This window comes from Myotis nattereri, assembly GCF_964212035.1.
Source record: "Myotis nattereri genome assembly, chromosome: 12".
NCBI lineage: Eukaryota > Metazoa > Chordata > Mammalia > Chiroptera > Vespertilionidae > Myotis > Myotis nattereri.
This window is the reverse complement of record NC_138087.1, coordinates 55,685,509-55,703,423: the sequence shown is the minus strand read 5'-3', so window position 1 is coordinate 55,703,423 and position 17,915 is coordinate 55,685,509. Positions and strand designations below refer to the sequence as shown.

Below are 17,915 nucleotides of genomic sequence, written 5' to 3'. Positions count from 1 at the left end.
GAAAGCGCCTGTGGTCTTATCTTGCTTAGTTAGAGCTAAGTAAACAGCTCAGAGCCCCCAGAGGAAACAGGCTCAGCCCCCACCTACAGGCATTGGCGGAGCTCCCAACAACAGCTTCATCTAGCAGAATCCCAAGATGCAGGGTCACTGTTCCCCTTCGGGCCCTGACAGCCAGAAGAAGCGTGTTGAACCATCAAGGTCCAGACCCTGGCTTTCAGGTGGACCAACGGGCACAGGCGGGAAGAGGCCCTTCCCAACGCCCTGCAGCGAGCTGCTGGCGGAGCCCAGGTGTCTTGACTCTCATCCTGGGGTTATTACCCTCCGAGCCTCATAGCACTGTGTAGTTTCTTGTCCCTTTTTATCCATAATCATTCTTGCTATTTGAGGCAGATTTAGAAAATTGGATGTCAGATTTTATAGCTCTTGTCTTTGTTCCCACAGTTCAGATGCTAAAGCTATAAAAATGTTTGGCTGTGTGTGTGACCCTCATACTCCTGCACACTCTTCAGCTTGGCTGCGGCAGGGACCACTCCGCCCTGGCTCTTAGCACCTCACACCTGCCCACTGAGCAGCCACCATCCTCCTTCCAGCCATGGGTGCTTTCTGCCACTTTTAATGATTTCTTAAAAAAAGATTTCTTTGCCCAAGAGGAATATCAGAAACAATTGGGTTGGCAAAGCTGGCTTATTAGAAATGCTTTAATTAGAACCTTTCTCCCCCTGCTGTTTTCCTTTTGGAAACCCACATGCTGCTCACAGCTCTAGGCGGCTTGGGGACCAGCCTGCCACATTCTTAGCCCAGACTTTCAGGGCAGGGCTGACGAACAAGTCAGCAGTGTGGCTATTACTGCTGCGTTCCTATCACACACTAGGCCTTCAACCAAGTGGGAAGATAGATGAAGGCACATCAGATGCTTCTAGTCTGAGTAGGGGAAGATGCAGGTAGGTGAGTGCTGTGATGGAGAGAGGCGTGGCAGAGAATAAGTGAGGGAGGAAGCAAGTAAGTCAGACCAGGAGCATCTTAGAAGGCCCCCTGGAGGAGGTGGCATTTGAGCAGGGCCTTGGAGAAGGGTAGTAATTTAGGGGGAAGTAACAGCAAGGTAGGGTGGTTACATTTGGGATTCAAGGAAGAGGTTTCTGCAGTATCCCCTCTCCCTGTGGTCCCAACTTGAGTTTTTAATTGTCTGTTCCACATAAGCCCTCCGTTGGCCCAGGTGGCCAATAATATTGTGGACAGAGAGACATGCCTCGTAAACTCTGAAGTCCCAGACAGCTCTCTCCTGCTCCCCACAGCATCCCCACTTTGTCCTCAAGGAAAAGGGCTGAGAGGCAGAGGGGCTTACCTTGGCCTTGCTTGCACTCTGCAGCCCCAGTCCTCTTCCTGTCCACCATTTCCTCCCACCGCCCGACGTGCCATGATTTCCACCTGACACTGAACCTGTGCACCCCCCCAGGCTGAACATAGCCTCCCGGGAAACACACGTTTGCATAGTGCCAGGTGGGCTCTTTGCAGTCCCCGGTACCTGGTGTTAGACATTGATTTGAACAGGCTTCTGCAGTGTGTCTCCTCTTAGGCAGGTAGAATTATGCCAGTGGTAATGCTTAAAAACTCAGAGCAGCATCTGAGGTCTGACACAGATGATGGTAAAACCATGAGATAGCATGCTCTGGGCACACCCAGATGTCCAGATCAGTCTCCAAACATTAGCATAATCCTACTTTGAGTTCAGGTTTTCAGGCTAGAAAAATACTTTTCCTGTCTTGAATTGTTCCAGCCTTAACCAAAGGAAAATCTTCCATGAAGAATCTAGGGTTGGTTGTTGGACTGTGGTAAGAGCTGTGCTTTCAAAAAGCAATCAGTTCTGATAGTAACTTTTGGGGACTCAATTACTTGCAGCCACGCTGGAAAAGAAACCACTATAATTAATGTGGTCAAACCCTGGCCAGATAATAAAATGAAAGCTTTGTTGTGTATCAAGACAGAAATCAATTTCATTAGGGAGCAAAGAGCCAGAGATTTAATTTTGAGAGAATTCACCCTGTGGACAGAGATTGTCAAGAAGCTGCCGGAATGAATGCCCAACATGAGACAGGCGCCCTCCAGAACCCAGATTACTAAGGGCTGACCGTGACCTTTCAGAATTGCATTTGCAAACCTCGTGAGTGAGGCAAGGCCAGTGGGCTTTGCTCCTTAATGTTCTCGGGCTGGTGCCCCTTTGGTTTTGGTCAAGAGGTGAGTTGTCCTTACCCAACGACACTTGCCTCTCAGTCGGGTCCTGTTCTTTGGGACTCGGGGAGGAGGTAGAAGAGAGAGGTGGACTCGGGAGGTCAGTGGACACCAGAAAGGAGTTGCATGAAGATGTTGGGTGTCCACATTGATGGTGGAGTCATATCCAGACAGGGGTGCTGGCTAAGAGGGACAGACCCGCAGGACGCTGTCCTCAGTATATGCGAGATAGTGGGCAGAGGGCGCGGCCAGCGTGGGAAGGGGCAGGAGAGTCTGCCCTGTGAGGACAGCTGGAGAGAGAGAAGCAGGGCAGGTCTGCTCCCTCTTCATCTTCCAGTTTCTAAGGGGCCTTCACCTGTGGCCTTCAGGTCCCGAGCTGGGGGCGGGGCTACCATCACTAAGCTGCGTGGGTCACACTTCAGCTCAGATCCGGGGAGGACTTGCTCACGGGCAGAGCCGCCCAAAGTTGGAAGGGTTGTGTGGTGGAGAATAAGCTCCCTAGCACTGGAGTAAGCAACAAAAGCTGGATGGGAAATGTTGTGAACATTACAAAGGCGTTTCCATCATCAGAGAATCAGGTGGTGGTTCTCAAATGTGAATGCCCATCAGTATCTCTTGGAGAGCATATTCAAAGCAGATTCTGGTTCCAAATAGGCCTGGGAGCCACTGGCTTGACAAGGCCCCGGGGCCTGATGTGAGCATCCGGGGCACATGTGGAGAGGCTATTTTTGAGTGACCTGCACTCCTTTCCAACCCTGGGACTCTGGGGTGTCTGTAAGGAAGGTGAGTCCTTCTGTTTAACATCTGAGTAGCTAGTAATGCCTTCATCCTGTGGCGTGAGCATCTCCTAAGTGCCAGGCTTCATCGGTGGTCATCTGCCCCTGTCCCTTCCTTGTCAGAGCTCTTCGCTTGCTTCCAGTAGACTTTAGAGAACATTGTAAACTGCTCCCCACTTCACATGAAGAAACTGGGGTCCAGGCCCCCAGGGCTGTTGGGAGGTTTTCCACTGAGAACCACTGTGATCAGCCAGGGTGTCTGGGTGGCTGACAGGGAGGAGAGCAATATCCTCGGGTTAGGCCAGGGGTGGGCAAACTTTTTGACCCGAGGGCCACAATGGGTTCTTAAACTGGACCGGAGGGCCGGAAGAAAAGCATGGATGGAGTGTGTGTGTGAACTAATATAAATTCAAAGTAAACATCATTACGTAAAAGGGTACGGTCTTTTTTTTTTTTTTTTTTTTTTAGTTTTATTCATTTCAAACGGGCCGTAGCTTGCCCACGGCTGGGTCATATGCAGGGCTGAGCAGGCAGGTGTGTTGTAAGTTGCAGTTTGTAAAGGTCCCTCTGGATTTCCCTTCTTTACCTTTTTGGTTTTTTTTTAAGTAAAACTGCTTTGTGGGTGAGCCCCCTTCCTTGCTGTGCTAATGAATGCCCTGGGTCAGTTAGCAGGGAAGCCCCCGCTAGGACAGGAGCCTGCAGGAGGGTGGTAAGGGTACACATCGTGCTTTAAGGATGAGAATGGTAATGGGGATTGCAGCTTCCTCCCCTCCCTGCACACCCACCCTTTTCCCCACTCTCCACTTGTCACACCCACTGAAGTGCCCCAGAGTCCCCTTCAGCGGGTGGCACAGCGGTGAGGCGGGGGAGGGGCATTCTGACCCCTGATTCTCTGGGGAATGAGAGCAAACTCCACCCCCTGGACCACAGTGTCACCTGTAAAATGGGGACAGGGAACCAGTGGTCTCAAAAGTTCGCTTAGTATCTTGTCTCCCTCAGAAATGTTGACTATTGAGCAATACACACAGTAGCCTCTTAATAAATGCCATAGACCGTCTATGACCAGGATATTTAAACAAAAAAAACCTCTTTCCTCCTCAATTCTGTGTGTTCATGTGGACCCCCTTGTGGAACAGTCTGCTCTCAAGTGTCTGCAATACTGCTTGATGGTAGGGGAAATGGATCGCAGAAAGTAAACACCCTGCCCATTGTTCCCAGCGACAGAGATGGGGCCGGACCCCAGGCCTCCTGCTCCAGCCAGGAGGCTGTCTGGCCACCCATGGCTTCTGGGCTGCCAACATGGCCGTGGACAACAGGCCAGACAGACGGGCAGACACGCTTAGTGCTCTGCCTGGGCAACAAAACAAACCAGATGGGCAGCAACTTGTACACAGGCTCCTGCAGAGCCGGGAGGCGGGGGGCGGGCATGTCAGACGCCTGAGCCTCAGCACCTGCCCTGCTTGCTCATGCACTGTCCATCCCAGGCCTCAGGACAGCCCTTATGGCAGGTGGTGAACACTCCATTACACAGATGAGGAAACTGAGCGCCGCTCACAGGGACACGGTGGGGACTAAGACCCGGACCTGGGTCACCCAGGTCTGCACATGGTGGGTTCTGCCCTGTGTCTTTTGGAGTTGTCCTGCCGTCCTCACCCAGGAGGGCCCCATTGTGTCACTCCCCGCCTCCCCAGGGTGAACCCCAGGTTTCCAGCTCCCCTTTACCTATAAAAGCCCATGCGCCCCTCAGAGCCCTCTCCGGCAGCTGGTGCTCACCCCCACGACTCGCTTTGCCCAACAGGTGTGCATGTTCCCTTCATCTGCTGGTTGGGCGTGGGGTGGCCGTTTGGTCCTTGGGAACAGCCTGGAGTACTTCGCAGCCAAGCTGTTTAGCAAATTCTGTCTCTTAAGCCCTTTAAATAAGGAGCCAGGTGACCCAGCTTTTACCAAATGTTCACGCTTCCTTCATGTGGAAGGTCTCACCTCTCACAGCTGCCGTGAGGGTGGCCTCCTGGCATCCCCGTTTTGTAGGTGAAGCTGAGGCACTGGCACCTGGTGGGGGGTGTGGCTTTCCTCCTGGCACTGCTGGCACTGGGGCTGGCTTGCTCTTTGCTCTGAGGACTGTTCTATAGAGAGTTGGCTGTTTAGCAACATCCCTGGCTCCCACCTGAGTGCCAGCAGCCCCAGGAGAAGGGAGACTTGCCTGGTGAGAACCACTGCTCCCAGGAGAGTGTGGCTGGGAGGCGCTTGTCCTGTAGGAGGAGGACCACCCTGGGCCTGAATGCTTCCTGTCCATCCCATTGGCACCGGCCCGAGGAGGCCTGCTTTTGTCATCCTGCGGTCCCCAAGCCTGGGACCCACTGTGCCCAGTGGTGCCCCGCCTTCCTCCTGCATCCCGCACTGCCTGGGGTCCTCCTGGCTGGTGCCTGGGTGGCCCCCACCCTCGGGTTGTCCCTCATTGAGAACTTCAGACTGGAGGGGACCCCCTTCACCTTTCCCAAAAAGGGACGCTGGGGGCCCAGGGAGAGGGGACTTGCCCAGCCATTGACATCAGTGGGATCAGAGTTTGAACCCAGGTGTCTAACTTCAGTCCCACCACCACCACCAGCCCCACCTATCCCAAACACAAAGGGCCTTCGTGTTCCTGGAAAAGTCCTCAATTAAATGTAAAAGGGGGGCGGGGGTGCTGCACAGACCCTCTTTCCCCTTCCCAAAGCTCTGGCAGCGTATCTCCCATCACCTCCCACCCATACCTCACCCCTCCCCTTGTAGTTTTCATGTGCAGCTGGCTGACCTCCAAGCATTATTACCCTCCCACTTGCACACCTCCCATAATGGGAAGAAGCTCACTCCCCACACTGTCGACCTTGATCATTAAAATCCTCCTGCCTGACACTTGGTTAGTCTTCTCCTGAGAAAATTGCCCCCGTGGGTTCATCTTGACCTGCCTGTTGCTTTGTGTGGCACAAAGCAAGCTTTATGCGTACCCATCTTCGCCGGAGAGGCAGCTGCCAGCTCTCCTGCTGCTTGGAGGCAGCTTTCGTCATGATTTACTGAAGGCCCTCACCCTGGGCCGCCAACGTGGAGCTTGAGAAATGCCCAGGTGTCTCAGGAAGGCTAATCGCCGCCGGTGCATTTATTGAAACCTAATTATTTGGTTGTAAATCAAGTCATTTGGCTCAGGGGCGTTTACATTTGGGCCTTAGTTTGCAATGACCCAGCTTATGTGTCTTTGGCTTGTCACTACGACAAGGCTGTTTCCGAAGGCAGAAGGTGATGTGCAGACATTTGCTGTGTGACCTTGTAAGCCCCTTCCCCCACCCCTTGGACTCTCGAATCTCGGCTGGAAGGGGCCTCTGCACCCCCCATTCCATGCACTGCGCCGTGGGAGAGAGCCTGTCACACAGCAGGAACTGCTCCCGTGCTGACCCTGGCCCTGCTGGCCTCTCACTGTGACCTGGGCAAGGTGCTTCTCCCTCTGGTCTGCAGTCTTCTCATCTGCCCAGACAATGCCAGCCCTGCTTCTCTGTGAAGCCACAGGTCGGTCCAGCGTGGACCAAGGGCAGCGGTGGCTTCCAGGCCCTGTGTTAGAAGTTCACAGCATGTGCACATGCTAGCCTGCACACAGTAGGCCCTCGGGAGGTGTCGAAGAAGTATCTGTCCTCTGAAGGCCCCGTCATTTGAGATCTGGGTATTTCCCCGCCACAGGCCCAGTGCTCTCCTCAGAGCAGACGTCTCTGCAGGCACACAGACCGTTTCTGGAGGGGCTGCACCTGCTCATAGGTGTGGCAAAGAGACTTTCTCTACAGACCCAGGAAAATATCCCCTCTCCTTGGAGGTGGAAGAGAGGCTGGGAGGGCAGGAGACTGCCTGAACCCTGGAGCCACCTGCTTACAGAGGCAGCATGGCCAACAGTGGGGTGGGCTCATGGCAGGAGCTACCTGTTTTGCAGGCCCCCACATGGCCACAGAGGCTGGAGGTGTCTTGCCCAGGTCCCCCTCCAGACCAGGTCCCTCTGGAAGCTCCCTTGCCAAGGTCACAGCAGATCAGCGTTAGAGCCAGACCTAGAGCGAGCCCCTCTCTCCACTGGTCCTGTTCACGCCCATATTCACCAGCTCGAGTGCACGCCCGTGGGGGCAGAAGGGCCCGTCGGGCTGGTCTCGTGCCCTGTCCAAGCTGAGCACAGGGTGGTGTTCCCTTGGCTCCGAGAGTGAGCACTGGCTGCTGTGCGTTCATGGAGTTCGGGGGCCTGTGACAGCTCTCTCCCCTGCAACCAATTGTCGAGTGAATTTCAAATGTACAGTCTCTTTCAATCTCTGCTCTCACAGATCTGGCCCCAGGAATCTTTGAACATGTAACATTCATGTTTAATTAAAATGACTCCACAAGAGGAGGTCCATTTAGACCAAAAAATGCACCCATTTAGAGATCTACTGGGCCCCAGAGTGGGCAGGGCCTGGGCTGGCAGGAAAACCATGGCTTTTGGAGGGAACTTGTCTCATAGTCATGCTTTGTTATTTAGGCCTGGGCAGGGGCGCTGCCAGCTCAGTAGCCCAGGAATGCTTTCCTTTAGAATCCCAAGGAAAGAGGAAGGGTTGACCTACCCTTCCCTGTGGTCTTCTCAGCAAGATCTTTCTGATTTAAGAGGCATCTGCCTTTGTCCCCCTGTAGCTGGGACCCTCCGGGTGCTCCCCATGGCTGTGTCCCTCGCTAAGCTTGCTCTGCAGAACCTTGCTGGTGCGTCCTGGGACCAGTGCTCACCAAAGCAGCCACGGTGTCTGGCCTCGGAGGAGGTCGCTTCCACACTGGCTGGGCCACACTAGGGGTCAAGGTGGAGTGGCCACCAGCCTGCCCTGGGGAGCTTATAGTACCCTGGCTCTGGGTAGACCCTCACTAGATAACTGCTGGGTGGATGGATGGATGGATGGATGGACGGACGGATAGACTGTGCCAGGCCTGTGCTGAGGGCTTGTCCTGCTGAGAAATGTCACAATGAACAGACAGGGTTCATGACCTCAGGAGCTCACAGAGCTGTAGGAAAGCCAGGTCTCGAGATAGAGTCCCAAGGGCCACCCGAACACCTAGTCCATCTGCTTGGGTGGTGAGGAGGGAAGACAAGGCTACAGTGGCAACTTCAGGGCCCTGGATGCTGTCCACGGGCTAAGAAGAGTACACAGGCTCAGGGTCAGACAGACAGACTGACCTCCTGGCCCCACTGTGTCCCGTGAGACAAGGCCCGCGACCTCCCCCAGCCTCAGTTTCCCCACCTGTAAACAGTGATAGTTACACCAACTGAGCAACTTGCTGTGAGCTCAAGTGAGATAATGTGTGGCAACAGCTCAGCTTGGTGCCTGGCGCACAGTGGGGACTCAGGCAGTGCCAGTGCGGTGTCATTCATCCTGCAGTGGCGGAGGGGAGCCAGGGACAATGTTCTGGGACATCTTGGACAAGAGGGTATCCCCGTCAAGAAAGCAGCTCCCCAACTGCCTTTGACAGGGTGAACCAGAGACTCCTGCCACTGGGGCTGCACGCTAGTCCCAGAGGGCAATTTCCTCGCCTTCTCCCACATAAATATTATATGCAAGTGTTTTTAAGTAATTTCATCATGAAAAGAAGCGATTTAACATAAGTATTACCCGGGATTCTTCATGAAATATGCATCAAGCAATTAGGTCTAAAAGCGAGAGGTGAGGCCTCGCGCCCTGCTCGGGCCGGCAGCTGCGGGCTGAGTGATGTTTTATTAAAGCCCGTGATTATGGGACGAGGTGGGGCCTGTTATTAGGCTGGCGCGCCAGGCGTGTTTGATGATCCTGGTGATGAGGAGGTGCTTTTTGTGATGATAATGAGCGATATGAAGGCCCTGACAGCACCAGCACCCCCGCCTCAGAGCCTTACGAGACTCATTAGACAGGTCAGCCACCAGAGACACCCCTGATTGTGACTTTGCTCTCGCAAGATGTCCTATCAAAGGAGACAGGGCTGGCGCAGGAGCTGGGCAGGTGGTGGCAGCCTGTCTGAACTCCCCAGGGACTGCTGCCTTTCCAGAGGGAGGGTGGGGAGGTAGGTGGCCGGGACTCGAGGGCCCTGGGTTCTGCTCTAGCCGACGCCCTCCTTGTTGTGTGCATCGGGCCAGAGTGTTGCTATCTCTGAACTCAGTTTCCACCAAAGTGCCCCAGGAGGGCAAGGGAAATGGTCCCCAGGCCGCTCTGGCTCCAGGGCCGCTGTCCGAGCGGCAGAGCATCCCTGTGCCTGCTGGTTGTCTGGTGCATCCCCGGCCCCCCAGGAAGCTTTAACTTTTTCTCTCCCGGTGCTTGATGTCTTCTGTGAGTCTACAGCATGTCTGGCAGCTGTTTTTAAATGTTCAGCTGTTGTTAGGTGGCATCTCGTGGCAACCCTGTGGCCAATCAGGACACGTTGTGACAGCACAGCTCTTGGGTGTGTTTTGACGAGGCTTTGCCTGACCTTTGCATGAGCCGAGGTTTGACAGGTTGTCTCGGAAAGAAAGCCTGCTCACCGCTCGGAGCCTGCCGGCCCCATGGGTGGGTCACCTCCGTGCCCAGTCCCTGCGATGGCCTCTCCCTGCCAGCCCGTGCTGCCTCTGACCCGCCATCAGCCGGGCAGCGTCGGCGCCTGGGGGACTGTCTCTGGAGCGGATGGTGCTGAGGTCAGGAGCGAGGGCTCTGGGAAAGGCCTGCAGCGGGGGAAGCAGCAGCACCACTGCCAGCCGCCGTGTGGCCGGGGGTCAGCCTCCGTGCTCAGCACACGGCCTGGCTCACAGGAAGTGCCCAGTGAGAGTAGGACAGGGGCACATGGGCAGCAGTGGAGGGGGGTGTGGTTGCCCTCAGGCCCCTTCCTGCAAGAAGCCTTCGCGGAGTAGGCGGAGATTGTGCTTGCACACAGGGAATCCAGAACCGTAGGCCCAGAAGCGCCTCGGAGACCATCCAGTCAGGCTCCTCAGGGATCCGGGGGGATGGGCACAGCCACAGGGCACAGTGCTTGAGCCTGGGAGGACGGCCACTCCTGCAGGGGTTCCCGTTGGGAGGCCAGCTTTTGGCCTTTCAACCTGTGCCAGGGAATGGTCAGGCCACGGGCTGAGGCTGGTCACAGGGTCTGAGTTCTCTGCTGAACCTCATGACTGGCCTGCCCCGTTGGCACAGCCTGGCTCGGTTATAACCTAGCATGTACTGAAATCCAAGCGTCAGCCGTAGGCCTGGAGGGCCAGGAGGGAGATCAGGAGCTTCCCTGCCTCGCATGCACCATGTCTGTTGAGGGGGAACATCAGTGTCGCATCTCTAATACCTGGTGGCCGTGCCGACCCCGTGGCCTGGGAACGGGAACTTCTGCCTCCATTTCTGGCTGAGTCAGCTGTTGCCACCATCACAGCCATGGCCTTGCTGGATGTTCTAATGACAACCTGTGTGAAACTGTCCGGTTAACCCATGTGAGTTACTTTCCTTAATCTCCTTAAACATTAAGTCGGCTCTCCCTGCAGCTGCGTGCCTGCGCGCCAGCCTTGGTGCAGACTCGCTCCAGGCCAGCTGCTGCGGTCCTGTCTCACACACCCTACGCTTTGCACCCCAGCCATAGGTGTGTGAGAGCATGGTCTGGCACCCCAAAACACTCCACTCAACTCACAAAGGGGCATGATGTGCCCGAGGTCCCGCCCCTCCCTGCCTGAGCCTGGACTCGCCTGCAGCTCCAGCCCCTTCTCTCCCCACACTCACCCCAAGCTTTTTTAACTGTTCCCTGTTTCCTTAGCCTCATTCAAGCAAGTACGGTCCTTTCCAGGCCTGCAAAGGCCCACGGTGTCTCCAGTGCGGTGGGTGGCCAAGTCTTCGCTCAAAGGGGGCTATACATTTTTCATCGCGCACACACACCATTTCCTTCCTAACAGCTTAAGCAAGTGCGCCTCCTGCTTCTCAGATGTGTGGAGGCAATTCTCCAGTGAAATGACCCTTCACTGCGGAGCAGAACTTGCCACAGGCTCTGTAATTAGAACATTGTCAGCCTTAAAAAATCTTGATTTAAATTTCAGTTCTTTACAGGAATTATTCTCTCTTGAAACATAATTGCTCTCCAAACGATTTCCTTTAAGCCGAGGGTGACATCTCTAAATACATTATTACGAGCAGATGTATTGCTCAGTGCCTGCACTTCATTAAGCATTTGCTCTGCCCATTTGAAAATGGTCCCGGAGTCCAAATTGACGCGTTAATAGGACAGGCGCTCATGGCGAGGGGAGCCCAGTCCTGATTGGGAGAGGTGTGCAAGCCCGCAGTGCCCCCGGGACCACAGCCAGAGCTAGAAGAGCCGGAGCTTAGAAAGGAAACCTGTGTCCACACAGAGCTCTCGGCCTCACTAGGGGTGGGCCTTGGTCTCCTGGACTCCAGACCCTGGCCGCAAATTATCAGTGTCCAGACACGATAATTGGAGGAGGTGGCAGGAGATCGGAGCCCCAGCTTCCTCACTAAGTGGCAGATACTCAGTATATTGGACTGTGCTTTGGAGACCTCGGCATCCACAGATGTGGCAGCAAAATCATAAGGGCCAGGCTTGGAACTGAGTGGGCAGGGAAAGGGCAACCTGGGCAAAGGCAGGTTGGTGGGGGTGAGAGATCCGATGTGGCAAGGGCCCTGACTGGGAGGTGGGAGAGGCCCTCTCGGCCAGGTGGAAGCAGCATGGCCTTCACAGTCCCTGAGCTGCACCCACCCAGCCTGCTGGTACAGCTGGCAGGCTGCAAGGGGCACGGGGCACAGGGCTGTGCTCTGATCTCCAAGGAGCCCGCCCACTGCCCTTTTTAGCAGGTGCTGAGCACAGTGGACACAGACCTTACTCTGGAATTCTTAGGAATTTGGGCCCTAACTGGACTGAAGGGTCCCAGGTTCGGAAGGTGGATAAGTAATCTATAATAAAAAAAACCCGTAATATGCTAATTAGACCGGACATCCTTCTGGACCTCCTTCCGGGACGAAGCTGGAGCTGCAGCCGCCGCATCTGCGAGGGCAAGATCAAGGCAGCCGCAGCCGTGAAGGCCTACTCTTGCATGAATTTCGTACATTGGGCCTCTAGTTATAAGAAAGCAGGTGCAGATGGAGGCATGATCCTTCATCATGTGCTGGTCCTCGGTGCAGGCAGAGGACGGAGCTCTGCCTGGGGGAGCCTGGAAGACTTCCCAGCAGAGGAAACACTCAAGCTGGGCCTTGGAGAAGGAGGCAGGGTTTGCTGAGCAGAGGGAGGAAGAGGGGAGAGTGCCTACCCCGGTGCAGCTCTGAGAAAGAGCAAATGTTTTCCCTTATTCCATTGGCTAAAACTAATCACATGGGTACAGTGCTGCAGGGAAGCTGGGAAATGTAGTCCCAGCTGGGCAGTCCCTTCCCAGTGACAGTTCCATACTGTATTGAATGGCGCAAAGCAAACCCCTCTGCCCCACCTACTGCCCGTCATCCCTGCCACACTTTGTCCTCATCTGAAAACTGGGGGTGATGACTCCTGCCTGCCCACTAGTCCGGGCATCAGGGACTCACACTAAATACATGACTGCATGAGGGACAGGAAGACGGCCCTCGGTCTTGAGGTGGAAAGACTCCCCTGCAGCAGTGTCTGCTGCTGGTTCGTAGTTTGATGCTGGGACGAGGGGAGCTCTTAGGCCCAGCTGCATTTTGGCTGGGCCTGGGCTTTGGTCTTGACTTGAAGAGGTACTTCATGGCTGGGATCTCAGCAAGGAACCTTTGCACCTTAGCAGGGATTGAGCCAGAGGGGTAGTTCTCCAGGTAACGAGTGTGAATATGTGACATGTGCTTGTTCACAGCTAAATCTCGAGTGGCTCTCTGAGAAATTGCTTACCTGGCCCTCAGCCCTCCTGCACCTGTCCCCTGGGCCTGAGCAGTATGGCTGCCTTGGCCTTTGTCATCCTGCAGATCCTAATACCCTCTGTGTTTTGTTCACAGGAGCAACCAGGGCTTTATGCACATGAAACTGGCCAAAACCAAAGAGAAGTACATTCTGGGTCAGAACAGCCCCCCGTTCGACAGTGTCCCAGAAGTCATCCATTACTACACCACCAGAAAGCTGCCCATCAAAGGTGCTGAGCACTTGTCCCTCCTCTACCCGGTGGCTGTGCGGACCCTGTGAGAGGACCAGCCTCGCCCTGAGCTGACAGGGCCCAGACCTGGAGGAGCCGGAGCCCCCGCCGACCAGCGTGTCCAGTTCGTGTCATGTGTATGGTACTGGCACACCACTGCATGTCTCTAGAATGCTGTTGCCACTAAGGGGGCTGGGAAAGGCCTGGATAGAGACAGAGGGACGGCCCACAAGCCACCCCAGCCCCCACCCCCACCCCCTCCTTGAGTTTCTGTGAATTAAAATATTTGCAAATCCAAAGAGATGCCTTGCAGGATGAACAAAGGCAAGCAGCTCCGAGGGGAGGGAGCCGCCTGGGTTGCAGCGCTTTGCTTTGTTCTCCGCTGTCAGGAATTCACACCTGTGCAGGGAGCACGGTTTTCCCACCAGGGCCCCACGGGTGTGGGGAGCCAGACGCTGGTGCTGGGAGAGCTGGAAGGCCTGGAGTCCTGCCTCCCCTCTGGTGTGCGTGTGTCTGTGTGTGTGTGTGTGTGAGTGTGCGCACATCCGTCACACACAGATGTGAGTAAGCCCTCTAATCCACTTTATCACTTGGTGTAATCATTAGATCTTCAAGGAATCATTGTGCGGTCAAAAGAGGATTCAATTATTTATGACTAGGGTGTGTAAATAAAATAGTCCTTTAATATGTATTCTCATCCCTTTTTTTGTACCACAGAGGGTCTCTGAGGGCCCAGTGCTCACCGCCGGCGTGTCTCCTGAGCATGGGTGGTGGGAGGGAGGAAGCAGAGCCCAGCTCAGGGCTGAGGCAGTGGGTGGGGCAGAGGAGTTGGCTTTGTCCCCTGAGAGTCAACCTGCAGAGGGTGCAGCCAGATCCACGTTCAGGCTCCAGCATGGTCACCTCAAATGTTGACCCAATAACCAGACTCTCCCATTATTTGGCCTGGCAGCCCTGTGAGGCATTTAACATACGGGGAAAAGGAGGCCTAGAGAGGGAAGGTAACTCGCCCAGGGTCACAGCTCATAAGCAGAGGAGGCTCTTGAGCCTAGACTGGCAGAGCCTGGCCAGTGCTTTGTCTCTACACGGCCTCGCTCCTCGCTGTCATCCTGCTCCTGGGAGAAAGCAAATCCTGACTCCTGGACGTGAGCCCTGCTGGCCACCCACTGTTTTCACACACAGCCCGGCTGGTGTGGCTCAGGTGAGCGTCAACCTGTGAACCAGGAGGTCACGGTTCGATTCCCAGTCAGGGCACATGCCCGGGTTGCAGGCTCAATCCCCAGTGTGGGGCGTGCAGGAGGCAGCCGATCCATGATTCTCTCTCATCATTGATGTTTCTATCTCTCTCTCCTCCCTTCCTCTCTGAAATCAATAAAGAAATATATTTTTAAAAAAAAACACTCCCACACAGACTCCCCTCTGTCTCGTCCCTGCCCTTGTGGGGAGCAGGGATTCTCCCCACATGTTCAGGGCAGACCAGGCTGCTGTTACTCAGCCCCCTCCTTTCCTACCTCCTCACCGCCACACTGGCTGAATGAGGATGGAAGAAATAGAAGAATCCGCAGCCAGAAGGGCGTTTCCAGTCTCGGTGCCTCCACCAGGCGCCCACCGGTCCGCGGGGAGTGGAAGTTCGGTGACGTCCCCACACATGGGGCCGAGTTCCAGCAGCATCACCAGCAGGCCTCAGCGTTTGGCACTGCCAGGGCTCCTGAGGCTGGGCTCACTGTTCGGATGTGGAGACGGCCCCTCGAAGGACCAGGACCTGCCGGCTACCCGTCGAGCCGGGGCAGAGCGGGCTAAGCTGCGTGGCTTTGGGAGGCTGCCGTGGATTCCAGTGGTTTGTGACCAAAGCCGTGACCTTGGAGACCAGTCTTTCTGCCAGTCCCCCTCTTGGGTCGCCCTCCCAGGTGCTGCCCATCAGTCTAGGTGGCCTCCAGCCCCTCCCACCTGTGGGTCCCACAGACCCATCCACCTTGTGGTTACCACGTTGGCTGTGGCCTGAGTCTGGTCTCCGAAGACAACCTTGACCTTTCACCTGTTTTATTTTCTGAAACATCCTTTGAGGCAAGAAAGTACCTGGAGTGATTCACGCTTTCCTCGTGTGTGTGTGTGTGTGTGTGTGTGTGTGTGTGTGTGTGTGTGTCAGAATGAGAAAATGCGTAAGGAGTTGGCACGTGGCCAAACAGAAGTACCAAAGGAGACGGTACCACGGGGATCCTTAGGACCAGGTTAGAGATTGGGGACCTCGGAGGCAGCCTCGGTTTCTCCAGGGCGCTTCCCGAGGCCGCGGGGCTGAGCAGTGCAGGGAGCCCTGGTCCTTCTGGGGAGACAGTCCTCCAGGTTTCTCCTCGGAAAGGCTGTGTGCCTGTGGGCTGAGGCGAAGCGACGCCTGCCCTCCGCGCTTTTCAGGGGATTCCTGGCCCCCCCTCTTTCCCCTGCGGCTGCTTCCTCAAGTCCCCCAGGGAGGCCCCTCAGGGACGGAGGCCAGAGGAGCCCGCTTACAGGATGGGAGCAGCTGAAAGGAATTTTTTTCCTTAATTTTATGAACCTCTCCCTCTTCTTCCTCTAATTGTGGCCGTTTCCTCTGTCAGCGTGGATTCATGTTTTCTTGGACATCCAACAATTGAAACGGCTTTTCCCTTTCAGAAACACTCATATTCAGGTTACTGGCGTTAGTTTGGTTTTTGTTTTGGCTTTTGTTTTTTTTCATCTGCTGCCAATTAAAGGGGGGGAATGAGCTGGATTTCTCTGAGGGGAAAAATAAAGCTCCCTGCCACACAATCTCTGGCCCTCAGCGTTTTGTCGCAGAACACAACCTCCAGCCACTCAGGCCTCGCTCAGAGCCATGGGACTTTTTTTTTTCCCTTTCTTTCCCTTTTTGCCAGCTTCATTATCGGCCATAATGACCCGACCACTTCAACGCCTGTGTCCTTGAGCGCCAAGCAGTCCGGGCCTTCTCGCCCCCTCCCCCAAGATGGCATCCACAGGGAGAGAGGCTGTGTGGGGAGAGGCCCCCCCCTGCCTGCCGGGGAGCAGTCACAGGTGCGGACCCCTTCCCAGGAAGGACGTGGTGCCGGGCTCCTCCCAGGCCTCTCTGGGCGGGTGCCCAGCAGCCAGCCTGCGAGCTGTGAGCGCGGCCGCATCCCCGGGGGAGCCCTGGGCCTAAATCTGCTTCTGCTGCAGCGACGGCCCCCGAGTCTCGCTTTAACACTCGGAGCACCAAGCTCTGCTGGCCCTCCAGGACACCCTCAGACCTGGTGTCGTCTGCCCAGGGCCTCCAGGACAGACGGCTGGGCTGGCGTTTGCTCTCAGACCAGGGACCGTGGGTGCGGCAGCCAGCAGGCAGATGGCAGGCTGGCACTCGGAACTGGCCCGTGCAGGGTGCTGGCCGGGCCCAGTGAGCTGCCACATCACGCCTCACCTTCCAGGGTCTGTCACCGGCAAAGACCAAAGGCGCACGTGGTCCAGAGGGAGCAGCACGGCCCCGAGCCTTCGATGAAGGAGCGTCTTCCAGAACCCACTCGGCGCCCTCCCCTCTGCTCAGTGTCGTGTCCCTGCCGGCAGACTTGCGCCAGCCACCCACCCGCCGCTACAGAGCTGCCTGCGATGCGCTGATTCCGCGTGACCAGCTGGGCAATCGTGTCTAGCGCCCGTGAACCTTTTCATAGGCGAGTGTCTTGCTTAGATGCGCCTCATCGGGCACACATGTTTTATTTCTTAAAAATGCAATCGTGTCCCCAGGAATCCGGTGTGATCGCCTTCTGCTTGCGGAGGTGGAGGGTCTGCCATCATCCCCCAAAGGTGGGTAGCTACAGGGGGAAAGGGAACCCTCCTGCTTCCTAATTAGGAGAAAGGCAGAGCCCTGACGAGCTCGTTAAATGAAAATGAATTAACCTGTTCAGCAAACATTTGTCAAGTGCCCTCTGGCCCGCAGGCCTTGGTGGATAAAGAGGAGAATGGGCCCCCACCCCTACCCTCTGAAAGTTCCCACTGTGGGGAAGACAAACAGGCAACTGCTGGTGATACAGGGAGGCCCCAGGGTGCTGTGGTGAAGCCCTGAACACAAGGGAATTGCGTAGCTGGTCGCCATCAGCAAAAGTGGGGCCTCGAGCCAGGAAGCAATTCTTGGGCTCCCTGAGGATTTGGGGAGATGCGTGACTGGCACACAATCTCCCGCTGTTTGACCTCACACGTGGTTGACCGATGTCTTAATGCTACCTGCAGCCCCAGCCCCTCCTCACACAGTTGAGCACCTGAGGCTGCACTGGGCCCCTGCAAGCCAGGAAGCCTGCTCTGGAGTGGACCCCAACCCCACCTGGCCCTGGAGGAACTCACTGCCTCTCCTGTCCCTCCCTCCCGAGGAGCCCCCCCCCCCCACTGCCCCCAGGACTCAGGCTTTGGTTCTCCTCTCCTCCCTCCTCTCCCTATTCCAGTGACCCAGAATCCACACCTCCACTCCCACCCGCCCTGCAGGCACACAAAGGGCCTGTGCTCTGTGACCAGGAATTTCCGGAAGGGGAAGGAGAACATGCCTCTGGTGGTCACCTCTCACCTCCTAGTCCATGCTCTGAGGAGTTCTTTATTTCTTTTCAGTTCAATTTAACAAACATTGAGCATGAAAGGAGGGTCCTGGCCGAGCTGGTGACATGGAGCAGCAGGAAGCGGAGGGTGGTCGGACGCCCGCCTCACTGCGTCTGCACGAAGACTCAGCAGTGCGGGAAACTGAGGCTCAGAGAGGTACAGGGCCTGGTTCAAGGCCACACAGCCAGTCGCTCTCCACATGCCTCGGCTGTTTGCGGGCGGCCGCGCAGAGGGTCACCTTGGCCAGCACAGCTCAG

At 55.9% G+C, this 17,915-nt stretch overlaps 1 protein-coding gene across 1 annotated transcript in view; it reads left to right on the top strand.

Annotated features, from left to right (window-relative positions):
• Positions 1 to 14,465, top strand: part of SHB (SH2 domain containing adaptor protein B) — a 126,407-nt gene extending 111,942 nt beyond the window's left edge. The window contains exon 6 of the mRNA XM_081103081.1: positions 12,947 to 14,465. Coding sequence (XP_080959207.1) covers positions 12,947 to 13,130 — 184 coding nt within the window. The 3' untranslated portion in view covers positions 13,131 to 14,465. The remainder of the gene's footprint in view (positions 1 to 12,946) is intronic.
• Positions 14,466 to 17,915: the final 3,450 nt, after the last annotated feature.